At 36.3% G+C, this 17,640-nt stretch overlaps 1 protein-coding gene across 2 annotated transcripts in view; it reads left to right on the top strand.

The window, feature by feature from the left end:
* The window catches only part of NALCN (sodium leak channel, non-selective), a 214,728-nt gene that overhangs the window by 108,785 nt on the left and 88,303 nt on the right, over positions 1-17,640 (top strand). For both annotated transcript variants that reach the window (XM_041478293.1, XM_041478292.1), the window contains 3 exons: positions 3,669-3,836; positions 8,222-8,413; positions 16,140-16,277. In XM_041478293.1, the coding sequence (XP_041334227.1) occupies positions 3,669-3,836; positions 8,222-8,413; positions 16,140-16,277 (498 nt within the window). The remainder of the gene's footprint in view (positions 1-3,668; positions 3,837-8,221; positions 8,414-16,139; positions 16,278-17,640) is intronic.

The raw sequence follows: 17,640 nt of genomic DNA, 5'->3' as shown, positions 1-17,640 counted from the left end.
AACTCTTCACGGCAGGCATTTTTGCTTTGTGCCCAGGATACAGCAATTAGAACCTGGATTCTTAACAAAATAACATTAATTCTATTTATATTCAAAATAGGGAACATTGCATGTCCTATTTCTATTTTGGCTCTGAATATATAGTATAATTATGCTTTTATTAATCAGTGCTAGAAACAATCTCTTCAACATTTATTTCAGGTATGAAGTTTGCAGGTTTTTTTTTTTCAGTAGAAATACTTGCTATGGTTTATTCAAGGTGAGTCTATAATGTAGACTTGTGTATTATAATTCTGTCCTATAAGCAATGTCCAGTTTTCTTTAACAATACATTTTTCTCTTTCTGCATAGCTTAGATAATTGATGTCTTAGTGGAGAGATTGTCAGAAAAATCATTTGTTTGCCTTTTTACATTTCCAAGTATATGAGGTATTCTGGGATAGAGAAAGGTGGGATTTTTTTATTTGTAAAGCATTTCTTATGTCCATTTATTGGATTTCCTGGTTTTGTTTTTCTTTTTTTTTTTTAATCCTGTGATGCTTTTACTAAAGGCACTATAAAAATCAAACTAACAAAACCCTAGTATGTTATAGAAGGAGGAACAAAGTATCAGAAGAGCAGAAGAATAAAAAAATCCTGAGAGAGAGGAAAAATCAATAAGCTGGTGTCATTTCCTATTTGGTTGTTGCGAAATTTGCTCTTTGTAGCACAAAGGTATACAAAGGAAATATTTTTAAGAGCCTTGAAGAAGCTGAATTCTCAAACACTGCAGGTTATTCCACAGTGTTTGTTTTCTTGGTGAAGAAGACTAGTTGGAGTGGGATGCACTGCTATTGCTCTGTCTTTTCCATTAGAGTATGCTACAGAAAGCTTTCTCTTCAGTGGGAGCTGACTTGAACAGCCAACAGCAGTGAGGATTCACTTTGCTAAAAGAAATGGCCAGATAGACTACAGCAAGCATATCTGGCTTTCTGATACATTTTCCAGAAGTTATCTTGGAAGCTGGTGGCTTTAAGAGAAGATATGCTTAATAAAATATCTCACTTGGTCCATCCTGTGTATCACATGTTGTAGTGGCCTAGAATTGTAGAAATACATCCGCTTAAACTCAGTGGGCAAACCTAAATTAATTTTTTGACATGCCCCATACCAATAAAAGAAACCTGTTTTCATTGTTGGAAAGGAAAGACAAACTCAAGAAGTCAAAGGCTAGACAAGAAGATAAGAGAAATTAATCTACACTCAGATCCCATTGTTTGTATAATTTTGTATACCCAGTAGCAAATAAGAGGTTCTGAGAGGCATTTCAACTTGTATGCATTCGTCCTGCAGATTAAGCAAAACCAGAATTTTAACAGGATGACTCAAAAACCCAGTGCAGTGTCCTGGAAAGAGCAGAGTTTCAAACACACTTTTTTTTTTCAAGTAAGACACAGTAAGTGAGTCTGTCACAGTTTGATGCTGACTGATAGTGACCTCTGCCAAAAAAAAAGTGTTGAGTGGCTACTAGCAAAAGGTAGTGTTAATGAAGGTGGGATTAATACCATAAAGCTTCCAGGTGACCAACAGGGTCATGACTGTCAGGGAAATGGCCCATTCCTGTTAGCTCCTCTTGGCCTCCCCAAAGCAGAATTGGCAGCATAGTGAAGGGTGACTTCTTTGCAAGTGCTTATGTGTTACACCTGCTTTTTCTGCTCTGACTTCTGAGTTTGCTTTTGCCTTCTCTCTACAGCAATGAAAGGAATTATTCCAACTTTAAAAAACCCCAAAAAACTATGAAATTGTATTGCATTTCACACCTAACAAAAAGTTCTAGTCAGATATTCTGAATCGTCTCCTGTAATTAATTATAAGGAAGGAAAAAAATACAAGCTCTGTCAGCAGGAAGACAGGTGTATAAATGTAATCAGATGTTATGCAAACCATTTGATACATTTTTAAGTGCCAGTGGTTTGAATTCATTTGACAAGTATGTGAAATGCAAATGATCCTGCCCACACATTTTTAGAATAAATTAAAATACACTTAACATCATATTTGTTAGTCTTGTTCTAATAGGAAGCCTATGTGCTCTGAAGTGTGTATGTGTGTATTTAAATGGCATTGTTATTCCACCTGCTCTGAGTTGAATCTCAGCTGCTTTTTAACCACTGTTCCATTTTGCCTAATTCAATGGCCTTCTTCTTTTAGGGCTCAGTTAGATGCTGTGTCATTAATAGTGAGCTTTACTTTTAAGAATTTTTTGCTAGAACATTTTCCTTGTGTCTTAGAGATTTTCATGTAAAGGAGTAGTCTCTTCAAACCTGGCTCATTGTTCTCCTAGAGCTCTTTGAAATCTACAGAACAAGAGCTGTAAAACTGGCCAGATCCATTTGAGGATAAAGGCATAAATGTGTCCCTACACTGTCTGGCATAAACTTGAGTGTTTAATTTCCATCTCCACTCCTGCTGATGACAGTCCTGTACACATAAAATATGTAAATTTTTATTTACCTATCTCACAACCTCCCTCTTTCATGTTGATAAATACATTTTTCATGGGCTGCATAGTTTAAATCTTTAAGGCAGCATCCCAGAGATTTTCATTGTCAGGGTTAGGATTAAAATGTTTGTCTCTAATATTTTTATCCCTTGCCAAATTCAGACCTCATGTCCCACAGTCTGTTAGTTTCTCCACCTTAACAGACTTGTAATGCTTGTCCTCAAAGGAGATTTAAGCTACATTTTCTTTATTTGTACTGCACTTTGAAAGTATTAGTAGCAATTAGATGTGACCTAGCGTTATTTTAGGGTCTCTTTTAAAACTCAGTGTGTGTAAAGGGTCAGAGAGGAGCATTTCTCAGTCAAAGTAAAGCATTTCCATTGCATATCCTGGCTGTTGGAAAGTGTGGAAGAGAGCATCTCAGAGTATATACAGTGGTAAAATAAGAGGGCACATGAGGAAGTGTGCCTAGCCAGAAGGATTTTTGGTAATGAGAGAAGTAAGAGAAAATAAATCTTGAAGATGTACACCTATGCTTTTCTTCAAACTGAACATTATGTATTTTATTGTGCACATATTTCAAGAAAGGCCTCTGGAAGAATCCCAAAGTCATTCTCTACAAGTAGATTTCTTCCCCTGTAACTTCCCACCATGTCCAAGTTCTTTAACATCATTATGACAATGAACTAATTCTGGACTGAATTTTAATTTCCTCTCCTTTTAAAATTTGTTTTAGGTGCTTAAAAACCATTGCCTCTTTTCTACCTGTTTTGGTTGTCGTATTACTATGGATGTTCTAGAAAATTGAATTAGCAATTTTCAAACTTTGGTGCCTTTCTTAGCTCTCTTGAAATTCTTCAGAAATCTCGTATGTGTTGCTTCATATATTGAAAAGGTCATGTCATTATAATTTTTTTTAAGTATATTTAAAGTGAAAGATCATCTGGATGGATTTATTACTTCATGCTTTCCAATCATGAAATCCACCTGTCTGTGTTGAGTATAGAAAATGTTATGAAGTGAAATCTATTATTGTTTATTCTGTTTAGAAGATGGTTTGTCTTATTAAATATTATGAAGATCATAATTTTTGCCATGCAAAGCCCTGACAGACATCATAACATAGAAACTTCTAATTTAATTCAGTGTTTTGAATGCATCTTTCTTATTTTATATATCCATCTAGGTTGCTTTTACAGTTCTGTTTGATTTAGAAGCCCTTCTGAAGATCTGGTGTTTGGGTTTCACAGGATACATCAGCTCATCTCTTCACAAGTTTGAGTTGCTGCTTGTAATTGGAACCACTCTCCATATTTATCCAGATCTCTATCACTCTCAATTTACATATTTTCAGGTATGATCAGCTACTTCTACTTTTTACCCTATATACCAAATTAAAATGTTACCCATCTACATTTCACACAAATTTCAATTTTCTCACAGCATTAACTCATTTTGATAATAACTTTAAAATAAACTATGTTTTAACTATGTTTAACTATGTTCATTGGGTGGATTTACAAAAAATAGCATTCTTTCTAACTTTGCTGAGAAGTCCTTTCTATTATCAGTTACTCCCATTTCTTATCTGAGCTGCCCTGTTCTTATCTGAGCTGCCTGGTTGGTTTCTCTATTGTTCTTCACTGAGCCTTGACCTTTTACACAGCTGTTTACAACATCACCTTCCCATAATATCCACCACTACTTTCCTGACTGCTCTCCCTGAGACCTCGGTTCACTTGCTGTTGTTTCTCCAAATCATCTCTGTGGCAGTCACATGCTAAGCTAAGTTACTGTGGGTCTTCTGAGAAAATTTCTACAGAATCATCCTAGACTTGGGTTTTTTAGCTCTCCAGCCATTCCTTATCTAGAGGGAGTGTGTCTATTGAGGCTCTTCTTGCATATTCACTTGGGGGAAGAGCAGGAAAAAGAGACAAAAAAAGACTGATTAATTCTGACGTATCATTCTGACTGATTCTTCTTGTCAGCCAGCCCAACCAATTCCCCATTCATCCTCCTTCAAGTGCTTAGGGTTGATCCAGTTTTGGGAGAAGGCACTGGGATTCATTATGTATAATGTTCCACAGTGCTAAAGAAAGGCATTTTTTAAGAATATATATATTAAAGGATTCATATCTGCCCATTATTCAGCAATGTGTTGGCATGGTGAATAAGTAATACTCAATAGGGGAAAATCATAAATCATCAGACAGTGTTCTGTCAATAAATGTTATAGTGACACATATTGTAAAGATGAATACAGCATGAGGGAAGCAGTCTCCCCATGTGTGGGTTGAAACATAATGGCCTTTTCAGATTTCTGCAAATGTCATCCTCTATTTTTTATAAATGGTTCTGCAAACCTCCTCAAGAAAGCTTTCAGGATGAAAAAATCTATATTGTTTTCACCAGATATAATTTGAAGACTTCTAAGTCATTATAGCTTTGATTTTGCTGTCCAAATATGTAGAATGTTGTTATTCCATGCAGCATGATGTATCTAAGGTGCAAGGAAGGATGTGTCAGGAGTATGCAATTGCACTCTTGTGTCAAAAGCACAGGGAGCATAGCTGGGAGCTCTCAGTTAAAGCAGTCAGAAAATTAGTTAGTAATTGGTTCGTATTAATTAGGACATAGTCCACTTATGACTGGTGGTTTCTTTGTAAGAATTTTCAGCATAAATTATGAATGTTGGACTAAATGGATGACATCATCACTAACTCATGGGATTGAAAATATGATTAAAATGTAGGCAGCTGCTGGTAATAAAATAATAAATCTTTTCTTTTTAATGGATTTAATTAGTTTAGTGGAGCAGTGGTGGTTGTGATGGTTTTTAATTGCACAGTGCTAGCTTTTATGACAGAAAATTTCAAGATGTGATTTATTTTTTCCAAAATGTATGAAAGACATACTTTTTAAAAGCAGAAACACCTGGTACACTGAAATATTTGGGCTGTATTTTGCAATCCAAGTCCTCTAGGAGGCGAATGATTGGAAGATTGCAGCATACCTTTGAAGTCAGCGTGCAAAGTACACACCATATTCCTCCACAGTTTAGTTCTGGGCAAGCTAGATAACACATTTTCAAATCAACCAAGGTCAAAATGCCTTTTTCACATGAATATGTCTCAATGTTAGGCAGATTTCCAGACATTTAGGTATTTGTGATGACAGTGTAAATGTGTTCCTTGTCAGCCAGCAAAACAGATTACTGAAATCAGAAGTCCTTCCTGACACATTCCAGGATAGCAAGCAAGAATTATTGTTTGGGTTGTCTAGTCCTCCTTGCATGCATTTCAGTTTGCATTATTCATTGGTCTATATCATTACCTTTTGCCAACACATCACTCAGTCTTTACTACATTGGCTACTGTCCACCCTCCCACCTATCTTCCTTGCATTCACTGTGCATTCATTCAAGATGGTTTGCAAAGCCCTCTGTGAAAGACTACAGCAAAGGACTGGTATCTGGCCATATCTGTAGGACATAAAATTAGTGGAGAAATGACAGATTTTGCATATTATTGCAGAGATCTGTAATGAACCAGCATAAAAGGGAGATATTTAAACAGAATTTAACCTATACTGACAAGATGGTATTGTATTTGTTTTTGGGGAAAATACTGCTGAGTCATTTTCTGAATAACTGTCATCCCTTGCAGGAGATACAGCCATTATTTGTGAAAGCTGTGGTTCCTTTTTTGTATTATTAATTTTGATTCATTTTTAATATATTTTTATATTTAATCCAAATAGTGCATCTTCTACAGCTCCTAAATATAATGCAGTTTGCAATCCAATTACACAAAATGCATAAATTCATTAGAATGTACTTTTGCTAGATTCAATTTGTTACCTAATGAAAATAAATGAAGAAACCAAATAATATCAATAAGATTAGTGTGTGGCTTAAAGGTCAATTAAAGTTCCCTGAAGAGAGGGGAAAAAAGTAAGGCAGATAATTGAATTTATCTAAAACACCACTTGGAATACCAACTAGTATGAAATCTCCCCACTGGGGTCTGTGTTGATACTAGTATTGATGGGAACAGAGCTAACATTTACACCATGAGTAAATCTCGTAAGTAAGAAGGCACCATGTTTACATTTTAATAGTACTTGGAAATCTCACTCATCTCACTATCTGCCTCGGTAGTCCATTTCATGTACTCAGGTGATATGCAATGTAGTTATGATACCAATGTGAAAGAAAGAACTTTATCTCACCTTGTGCTAATGTTGTGAAAGTTAAGCTGTCTAGTGCAACCTCTGAATCTAGGACTCTTGTTTGCCACTGAGGACTGTAAATGCTTATCCCATCTCACAAAAGGGGTCTGGTATGTTTGGAATAAGTTGCTGTCTTGAGTTGACGCTCTCTCTCTCCCACCCCCCCGCCCGCTTTGGTAGTTAAATCTAGATGACAGGCATATTCTGCATACCTTACAAATGGGTAGGGAGATGAGCTTCATGTGAAATCCAAAGGTGTACACTATTAGCAAGCTGCAGAGCTACAGCGAGCTCATTATATGAACAACTTCTGTCATACTTATTTTCTTTCCAAAACAGCATAGTAACTGTATTTGATTTGTACATAAGGTCAGACAATAATTGCACTGTAATTCCTACCTTTCAGTTTCAATATGATTCTTGTGGAAACGCAGGTGATACCTTGAAATAGAGAGTATTTTTCTTCCTAAGAACTGCAGAATCACAGTTGCCCCATATGCTACTGTCCATTGTTTTCAGCAACTACTGTTGCTGCCACTGCCTCTTGCTGATACTGATGTTCATGTCACTGTGTCAACATCAATGGCAGAAACAGGAGAATCAGAGCTGTCAGCAGCTCTTTCAAAGTAGACTAAGCAGTGAATGGGTCAGGAGTTCCACACAAGATCAGTTTTGCTGCCAGTACTGAGAGGTGTCAGATATGTCAGGGGCAAACAATGCTATTGTGAGATATTGAGTTTCTCTGATATTGAGAAACACAACCTAAAATTTCCCATGTTATATATAATATGAAATAGTAAAATATGTTCATTACCAAATTTACTAGGTTATGTGATACATAATGCCAAATAATTTTGCTTCAGGTCACTGAAATGGAGAGATAATCTGGGGAAGAAGATTGAGCAGTTCTTTGTGTGCTCAAACCAGAGCTTTCATCAAAGACTGTTCAAGAGCCTGTCCATTTAGTATATGAATGAAATTTTAACAGTGATGATAATCAAACTGGAGCCATTTACCTAGTGCTTCAGTAGATTCTCAGTTGCTTAAATCTAGACTGATGCACTTTGACTCCTGCCTGGAGGCATTCTTATGTTTGATAACACACTATAAACCTCATTTGGTTTCTAATTCCACATTACATTCATATTTAATATCTGTCCTGTGTTTTGTCTATGTCTTTGTTCCCATTGTTACCCCAAAACCAGCTTCACCCAGTTGCATTTCTGTAATGACTCTTCATGATTGGTTGACTAGAGCCTTGGAGACCTTGGGTCCTACCATGCCTGTGCTATCATTCCATGCCTGTATGCCTCAATGCTGCTTAAGTTTCTCTTTTTGTGGTTTTAGCCTAACACACAACTTATCATCTATTACAAGTGGTGGCAACTTGATATTTTTTAGTCTACAAGGCATCAGGTCCCTTTTTGGCCATGAATGTCTGATATTTTGAAAGTTTTTGATTAATATGATAAAAAATTGATACAGTTGCATCTTTCTCTTTCTTTGCAGGTTCTTAGAGTAGTTCGGCTTATAAAGATTTCTCCTGCTTTGGAGGATTTTGTGTATAAGATCTTTGGACCAGGAAAAAAACTTGGAAGTTTGGTAGTATTTACTGCCAGCCTTTTAATCGTAATGTCAGCAATCAGTTTACAGATGTTTTGCTTTGTGGAAGAACTGGATAGATTTACAACCTTTCCAAGGGCAAGTATAAAAAGCACTGATTGCTCATTGCATGTCACTATTTTCTTATCATCATGGATATTTTCTTACCATTGATGGCAGACTTGGCAGTGTTTGGTAAGTGATTGGACTAAGTGATCTTAAAGGTCCTTCCATCCTATGATGATTCTATGATTCTGTTGGGGTTTAACCTGACCAGTGGAGCTAAACATTACACAGCCACTTGTTCAATCCTCCTCCTGCAGTGTGATACAGGAGAGAATTGGGGGGAAAAAAAGTAAAATTTTTGGGCTGAGATAAAGAAATTTTAGTAGGACAGAAACAGAAGGGGATACAATAACCATAAAAGAATTAGAATATACAAAATCAATGGCTCACAATGCCATTGCTCAGTATATGTTGGCTGATGCTCAGCCAGCTTCCAGTCTGCAGCCCATAACCAACTTTTCCCTAGTTCATATGGTGACCACGATGCCATATGGGATGGGATATCTCTTTGGTCATTTGGGGTCACCTGTCCTTGTTGTTTCCCCTCACAACCTCTTGTGCACCTTCTTCTTGTTCACTGGTGGGGTGAGAGGCAGGAAAGGCCCTGCCACTGTGCAAGCACTGCTCAGCACCAACTAAAACATCAGGGTATTATCAAGATCATTCTCATCTTAAATCCAGAATGCAGCACTGTGCCAGCTACTAGGAAGAAAATTAGTTCTATGCCAGTCCAAACCAGGACAGGTTCTATTATACTTGCTATTACATTAGCAGTCTTCCTTTCCTTCTTAGAAACATGAAACAGTTTATCTCCATATGTATCAGATTTAAAAAATGTATTTTCTACATGTAATAGTCTTCCTGTAGTCCTTCTGTAGTGAAAACCATCTTTCCTTGTGGTAGGTATTCTGTTTCTGCTGTCAAGGGAACACAGAGAAATTTTACCTATGCGCTGTGATGATAACACAGCACAGCATATGGCTTAACAGTAATCTGTCATGTTACAGGAAGAGAATTGATGTCCACAGGCATGAATATAGCCCAAGAATTTGTATAACACACATGATTTATATATTCCTATTATGAAAGTGGTTGTTCTTGATTTGTACAGGAATGCTTGTTTTACACAGGGTTATAAAACCTGTCTGCATTGACAAAGTAAGTGTTTGCCTTTTGGGTATAAATAATGGATATTTATGGGCATTACGTTAATTCAGAACAGAACATTGAAAATCAGTGGAAATTGGAGCTAATGTATTTGTTGAAGCACACTGTTCTGAATGAAAATAGTGCAATTTCTTTAATAGTGGATTAGACTGATTGTACATGGATTGATTCCAGTGACAATTTATTTGTTTCTGTCATTCCAGTTTGGTTATCCAATGTATCTATTTTAGTGAAAGTGCATTGGTTGGAACAATTAAATAACAATGAATAAGGCAGCCTCAAGGGTCATGTATTTAGCGAACAAAATGGCTAAACAACAATTTGTAATTATCAAGCTGAATTTGATCTACAGGAAGCTGGCCATCCAATGTGGAACAAAAAATGCCTACCCACAGGGAATAATGTAACACCATGCTTTCTATTTTGGAAAACATGCTTAGAAAAGCAGCCACTAGAATTAGATATTCAGTATCATTCATTAAATGCTGAAGAAAAAAAAAATAAAGTAAAACTTAAGCTTTCCTAATTATGTCAGGTTTCTAAATCAGGTGATATTACCACCATATTCTATTCTCAATTCCCATGTACAACTTCTGAAAAAAACTGCAGGTTTCAAATCACCATGGAGTTTTGTTTTGGAATTATTTTATTATTTATGCAAAATGTCAGTGAAAGTCCTGAAAGAATAATTGTAGTATGATCAAAATAAGACAAGATTGCAATCACCTTCACATTTTACCTGGATAAATTGATATGAATACCTGAGAAACATCCACTTACAATGAAAAATAGCCAATTTATGTCAATTCATTAGTAAAGTTTTGGATTATTTTGAGCATTTTAATCTGCTGCCATTTAAGCTTCAATAAGGGCTTCTAGCAGATTGAATTTTAACAGATATATGTAAATATGTAAATTTTAACTGGTATATGTTTTAAGAGTGAGAAAATATTTTTGCCAACAAATTATACAGTGTTTTTACAAACAAGACATGTCTTTACTGGTCTTCTATTTTATGACTCAAGTACTGGAAAAAGAGAAGAGCTGTTAACAGCAATAGAAGAGTGTTACAGCAATACTGAATTGAAATGTTTTCAGTATTTTTTCATATGATAGCCAGAAGCATGAGTCCCTCGTTATTTTTTTTTATGTATTCATATTCACCTTGTTATATTTGTTTCAGAAGCGTAAAATTTACAGAATGTGGTTTCTTTTTGTAGTTTTATAGTGAAGCATCCCTTATTAGGTTAAAAGTCAGTGAAAATTTTGTACTCAAAATTGTGATTGATGGTGTGAAATGCTGGCATCTTGCTGAAGGAGTGTGTCTTCCTAGCAAAGTCTGGGAGTTCTCAAGTATTCTTCCCTGAAGAAAGATCACTGAATGATTTTGCAATAAGACAATTCTAATTATTTTCAAAACATGACTGAAGACATGCTATATAACATATCAGATGATATTGAGTCTGCAATACCAGAATTTGATAAGATAAATTATTAGGAGCTTACCCTCAAAGAGCAAACCTTAAATAGCCAGGATTGTTGCTGTGGGATTTTTCAGTCAAAAATACAGGGAGGACAAGCATGATAACAAAAATGGTGACACTAAAGGTTAAATTTTGAGTTTCTACATTAAAGTGCTTTCTACATTGAAACAGACAAAACCTAAAATCATTTTGAAACTAAGTGCTTTATAAGAAGGCACAGTATGGGTTTTGGAACAAATAGACCTCCTCCTTTTGCTAATGCCTCTAAATTGCATGTTTTCACATGGTTTCCTGATGAAAATCAATAGGCACAAGCTCACTGTTGCCATAGCTACTAATTTCACCCTTCTTTTGGCCATTACAACTTGCCAAATGGACTGGCTTTCTCTCTAATTCTAAGTACAAAAATATAGATGTTTGCTTTACTGTTTTTAACCATCTGCTATCTCTTATGTTTGCATGTCTTCTTGGGCTGCACATATTGAGCCATGAGGAGGGACAAGGGTGGCTGAGCCCCCTGAAGAAGGCATAAGTGTAAGGTGGCTGCTAAGAAAATTCGCTGTATGGAGAACAAAACATTGTTACTGTCTCTGACTTCCAGTCTCTGACTGCCCTGGTTTCTTTTGAAGTTTGCAGCCCTGTGCTGACTGATCTGTGTCAATTTACCAAGGTGGGAAGCTGCCCTTCTTTTAAATGGGTCAACACAAGATGAGAGCCAGGCCCAACTAATCCCAACAATTCCCCAGTTTTCACAAAACCAAGTGTTTGCTCCTAGCCTTGACCTAGGAAAAGTTTCTTATGTGAGATATTAGTTCAACCTAAGCAACACCTATTAAAAGAGATGAACAATGCAGTCTTAATTCTCTGATGCAGTTAAAATCTCAGTATCACTGCCACATTTTTAAAGGATGGCTACTCTTCTTTCAGGATGTTACTGTGCCCTCATGACTGTGTCAGGAGGAAAACATAAGTTTCTGCTGGTAGAAGGATGTTACAGTAATGTACTAAATTTAAATTAACTTAATTTAAATTAACTTAATTTGCAGAAGCAATCCCTATGATTGTACAACTGCTTCTATGAATTAGGCCAGTGGAATTTGGTCCATAAAATTTTGTGGACAAGCACCAGTTACAAGTACAATGTACCAGACAAGTACATTATAACTGTAAGTAGTAATTTGTGTGGCACCACCCTTGTAACAGTTGGACAAGATGTCAGAAATGGCACTTTGGCTCATATATTCTACCAAACCTTTGCCAATCTTACACTATAAATAAAAAGGTAGTTTGACTTCCATCATCAAAACAGCTCATTAAGTAATAGGGCATAAATAATCAAAGAAATTGACAGTCTTTTCTATAACACAAATTAATTCAGAAAATCACCATTTGCATAAATTTCTAAGTCTCGTCTTCACAGATGTTGATTCTGTCAGCTAGTTGCATTTCAAATTAATTTTAAAATAAACAGTGGGAGGTACACCTTTCAGCTAAAAATAACATGCTCCAAAGAAGATTGCTTGGTGCAAAGCACATATTCATTGTGAACTGCCTTATTTACTTAAAGCTAATATTTTGAATTATACTGGAATTTAATGTCATGTTAAAATGCATATTTTATATTGAAAGGCCATTTTATAAAACTATATGCTTTACTGACAACTGGTTTGGATTGAAGATTAGATTTTTTGATATTAAATTAATATAGTCTCCACATTCATCTACTATTAATTGTATTAATGACGAGTCCACAACATAATACTGAAGGTATTTTTATAACTTGAAGAATTAAGTAGTATATATATATATTTTTTAAAAGCAGTAGGCTGTGGTAATTAAGTGTGATTCAGAAGAAAGGGTACTGCACTAGTTCAGTTGTCCAGTCCCTCCGGTGTTTTTAAAGCCAGCGATGGGGTGTATTATTTAATGTAGTGCCCACCTGATGCTTCAGCGAGGAGTGCCGCAGCAATCAGGTACGCTGGCCACTGGCTCTTAGTGCAGGCAGTGACAGCTGCCTGGTTTAGCTTCAGCTCCCCATCACAAGGAGAACTTGAGACATGAGAAGCAGTGCTGAGCACTGATGGAGTCCTTGTCTTCTTCACCCTAAAGCATCCCTGGCAGATCTAACGGAGGCTGAATTTTCTGCTTGTTTCATGCATGCTCAGCTGGCTACCAAAGGCTTTTCCTAAATAAAGATCCCAAATGTTTCTTTCTCTGCATGTCTTGCATGGGGAGCAAATGATTTTTTAATAAGGAGAAAAGTTAGAACTAAGAGTTTGTAATTTTGCACAGTGTAGATTCTGTGCACACGGCTGGGAGGGAGCACTCATTTGAAGGGAGGATGTGGCTGCAGGTTGGCAATGTGCTGGTTAAGGCCAAGATTACTGGCAGAAACATAAAGCAGAGGGCACTGTGCAAATTTCAGCCTGTGTGCTTGGCCTCTCCAAATACGTAACATACCAAAGACTTTAACCACCCTAAAGAATTTACAGAATAGTAGTTGCCAGCATTTTTCTCTGTTACTTCTAGCTCATGGTAGCCTTTGTCCTCTGTGGGATCTGCATGCTCAAAAGAAAGCATGGGACTTTACATTTGGTTAGGATGTTTGTAGTGTAGAAATTAAAGTCTGATGTTTAACTTCTCTCTGAACGTGTGTGATTTCTCATTTGGATGCCTTGGTCTGCTCCATGTTCATCTCAGCTTCACTTCTCGTAATTTGGACTTGTAGGTTTAAGCATCTCTGAAAATTTGATTAATGTGAGTTCATTCTGAAAAGCAACTGTAAAAAAACCACTCAAACTTCTTAGTCTTAACCTAGCAGGGTGTTTGTGCTTCTGTCTGCTTCAGAGTGCCACAGAACACAGCAGCAATAAGAAACCAAGTTGGACTTTGATGAGGGGCTTTTTTCTGTGACTCAGCAGGCAAATGACTTATAAAACCCTCAGCAGCTAAATGTTTGTGAGCCCTGTAACAGAGTAAAAATTCATAGTTCTTCCTCCAAATATGGCCTAGAGGCAACATGATTCAGTTTCTTTACTTTAAAATATGTATTATTTAAACCAACCAAGGAGAAAAAGATTTAGTGCTAGGATCCTTATCTGTGGTCAGTGAAAGAATGGACAGGCAGTATCAGTGGTCTTCTCATACTGCTTAGTATCTTCTGCCACTTCTTTTCTGCTTCAAGCAAACTTTCTCTGAGGTAATCCCTGGATACAGATATGGAAATCATCCTATCACATTGGGCACTCCAGAAAGGCAGTGTCTTTTATGCAGCGCCTGTATAACAAGATGCACTGGATTAGATTGTCCCTGCCTTACCCAGCCCTGTTACATCTCAGTATGTTTTGTAACTGCAGGCCCTCCTTTCAAATTTTAAGCTGATAACCCTTGATATACACTTGATTTCATGATACAAGTCACACCACATCCTCCTTCATATAGTTTGAACCAGCTTCTTGTCACCAAATGTTAATGATTGTTAGCCATAGGGATCTCACATAGAGCCAAAACCAAGTGTGCGCATGTACATGGACAGTCTTCTCTAGAGTAAATTTGCTTTTAATGCAGATGAGAAGTCACAGTCTGGAGTGGACTCCCTTAAGGGTGGGGATATAGCCTTAACAGTTTGGTTTAGAAGAAACATTGGAAAGAGAAATCGCCTTAGAGAAATCAGTGTTTTGTTTGTGTCTGTAAACTTGATAAAGAGCCCAAGCAAAGTATTTTCCTGTGATTTATAATAGTAATAGAAATTTGAGGTCTTCCACACAGTTATTTTTGCCAGCAGCTTTAAAATTTAATTAGAACCATTTCATTGTTTCCCAAGCACATAAGTTTGTATAGCTACATGTTTTCAGCTTTTCCAGCACAGGTTCTGGCTCGGGGTAAGTTGCAGTGAAGAGCTGTCTGGATACTGTTTTCTCACAGGTTTGACATGAATCCTTTTCTCGTTGTGCCATCACATTAATGAGTTAATCTGCTGCTGCTGGGCACACTGAACACGGATCTAATACATCCTTGTAACTGTGTTAACATTTTGAATTCTAGGAAACCTGTTAGCTGCAAGCTGCATTGTTGTTTTCAGTTTCTAATACTTTTTTTGTTATAAACAAAAAAAAGTTTTTTGTTGTGTTTGCATAAACTTCAGTAAGATACCAGCTTTGATCCTTACTGTCTGGAAAGAGAATACTTTCAATGTCAGACAAAAGCAAAAGACACTTGTGCAGTAGTTTGGCCTCATTGAGACAGCTGAGACTGTCAAGATATTTCACTTTGATACCATACTCAGACTTCTGGTTCCTAGGCAGTGTGCATTCCTCAGTGTCTGTGTAGGATGTACATCCTGCAGTTACACATTGCTCATGTTGAGTTCAATTCTGGTTGGTGCTGTAGGCTCCAGCTGGGGTTTCAAAGTCTGGTTCTAGGCTTATCCAATTTCATATTTTCCTATCACTAAATGAATAAATACTTTGAAACATTCCCATTACTTCCTCTGGTTTTGACATGTATACCTGGTCTCTATGAATTTGAAAATGTTGCAAGAATAGTTTCACAAAAAATGCTATCTACAAAATATAGAGGAAAAGTCTGACTGGCTGAAGTGCAGGTGCAGAGACCTTGCCGTGTGTTGGTTAGTCTCATATGTGGAGTGCCTCAAATGTTTCTACTATTAAGATAACATAATTTACTTTATATTTAATTATAATGCTTTATTATAGGTATATTTAGAGAGAGGAAACATGGAAGAAAAAGCATAATAAAAAATTACAGTATAATACAGTATAATATTCAAAACAACATTCTCTGATGCTCAGGATATTTATCCTATTTTTTCAGCCATGAAGGAAACCAAAATGTTCTTTGTATGGGCTAATGAAGCTAGGACTGTGTTAACAATTGAAGATTACAGTTCTGTCAAAGATAAAGTTATTTATTTCTCCTTTAGTTCATAAGTAGCCTTCTACTTGGCTTTAAAAGTTAAATGCATTTGATAAGGTTTAAAAAAGCAAACCAAAACAAATGTGCATCTCTGTTAAATCAGTTTTAGGAATGTGTCAGTAAAACCATATTACTATAATTCGTTAATGTGTTTGCAATTTTATTTCTTGCAGGCATTCATGTCAATGTTTCAGATTCTCACACAGGAAGGATGGGTGGATGTCATGGATCAGACACTGAATGCTGTAGGACATATGTGGGCACCAGTAGTTGCTATTTATTTTATACTGTATCATCTTTTTGCTACTCTGGTAGGTTTTCACTCGCAAATGTGTTGTGCTTCATTTCATTTTGAATTACTCTCACAGCTCTTATATTACTTATTATTCTCAGCTAATTGTGATGCTCATGCCTAAAATAGCATAGGCAGCTTTTGGTTCGCAGATGTGGTAGAATAAATTTACCCTTCAGCCATGTGACACGAGGTGGTGGCCTTTGTTCTGGTGTGAGGTGTTGTTCTTAGGTCCAAGTCACACTGCCAGACTAACAATACAATTGTTATCTGCCTTGTACCTTCACAGCTCTAGTGATTTCAGAGTAAAGAGAACTGGTCTCCTCAGCTTTCATTGCATTCACTTTGCAACAGCAATTAAACTGAGAAGTGTAAAACTTTACTATACAAACCCTTAACTAGTCATCCCTACTGTCCTGTTGCCTGATACAAAATCAATGCATGGAAAATATATGATATAGTGTATCAAGCAATAAATGATGAGAACTAATACAGCAGTTCCTGCATGCAAACAGAAATGTGGATTATATAAATAAAACAAAAGCCAACTTTTTTTTCTGTATGTATTTCAAGTGTGATTATTACATTCTTTCACAGAGAAAATGGAAAGGAAAACTCTTTTTGATTATCCTGTATCAGTAAGGGCTTGAGGAAAACTCTCTTTGATTATCCTGTGTCAGTAAGGGCTTGTTACTTTATTTTAATACCAACACAAAGAAAATACCACAATGAGGAAAATAACCATTTTATGCACCCTTAATTCACTCCTACTATTGCTCATTTTTTATTTTCCATTCACTGCAGGTTTTGATGCACTGTCTTATTTTCACTTTTTCATTCCATTTTCTTTCTTTGCTCAGATGTCTACTTACAAAAGGTACTAACTGTATTTCTACAATCTCCACCAGCTTCTATTTACTTATTTTACTTTACACTATATCCCATCTCACTTCTAAAGACTGAAAAGTTGGACTACAGTTGTGGGTGCAATGGATTCCTTCATAGGGATTGAAAACTTTACCACTTTATAAATGGAAATAAAGTGCATTTTCTGCTCTTAGAGCTGCTTAATCACATCAAAGTATAAGCCAAACAAATGTATGTATCAGAAGACATAGAATTTGCTCACAAGGGTCAGAAAATACAATTTTTCATGCTGGAGTGATCTTTTAAACTCCTTGGGTATTGAAGCCATAAAGCAAAAGGGAAGTGAGTTTTTTGTCACAGATTTGAAAACAGTTAATGGTAAGAGAATCTTATTGATGTTTTTTTGATTCTTCATCAAGAATATTTTCTAATCAGTAATTGATTTTTACTTCTTAGATGAGTATTAAGCAAGTCCATAAAGTAAAATTGTGTCAAGTGATCTCTCTGCTAATAAT

This window comes from Pyrgilauda ruficollis, unplaced genomic scaffold (assembly GCF_017590135.1).
Source record: "Pyrgilauda ruficollis isolate IOZ18807 unplaced genomic scaffold, ASM1759013v1 scaffold44, whole genome shotgun sequence".
NCBI classification, from domain to species: Eukaryota; Metazoa; Chordata; class Aves; order Passeriformes; family Passeridae; genus Pyrgilauda; species Pyrgilauda ruficollis.
This window is presented reverse-complemented; position numbering and strand designations above follow the sequence as displayed.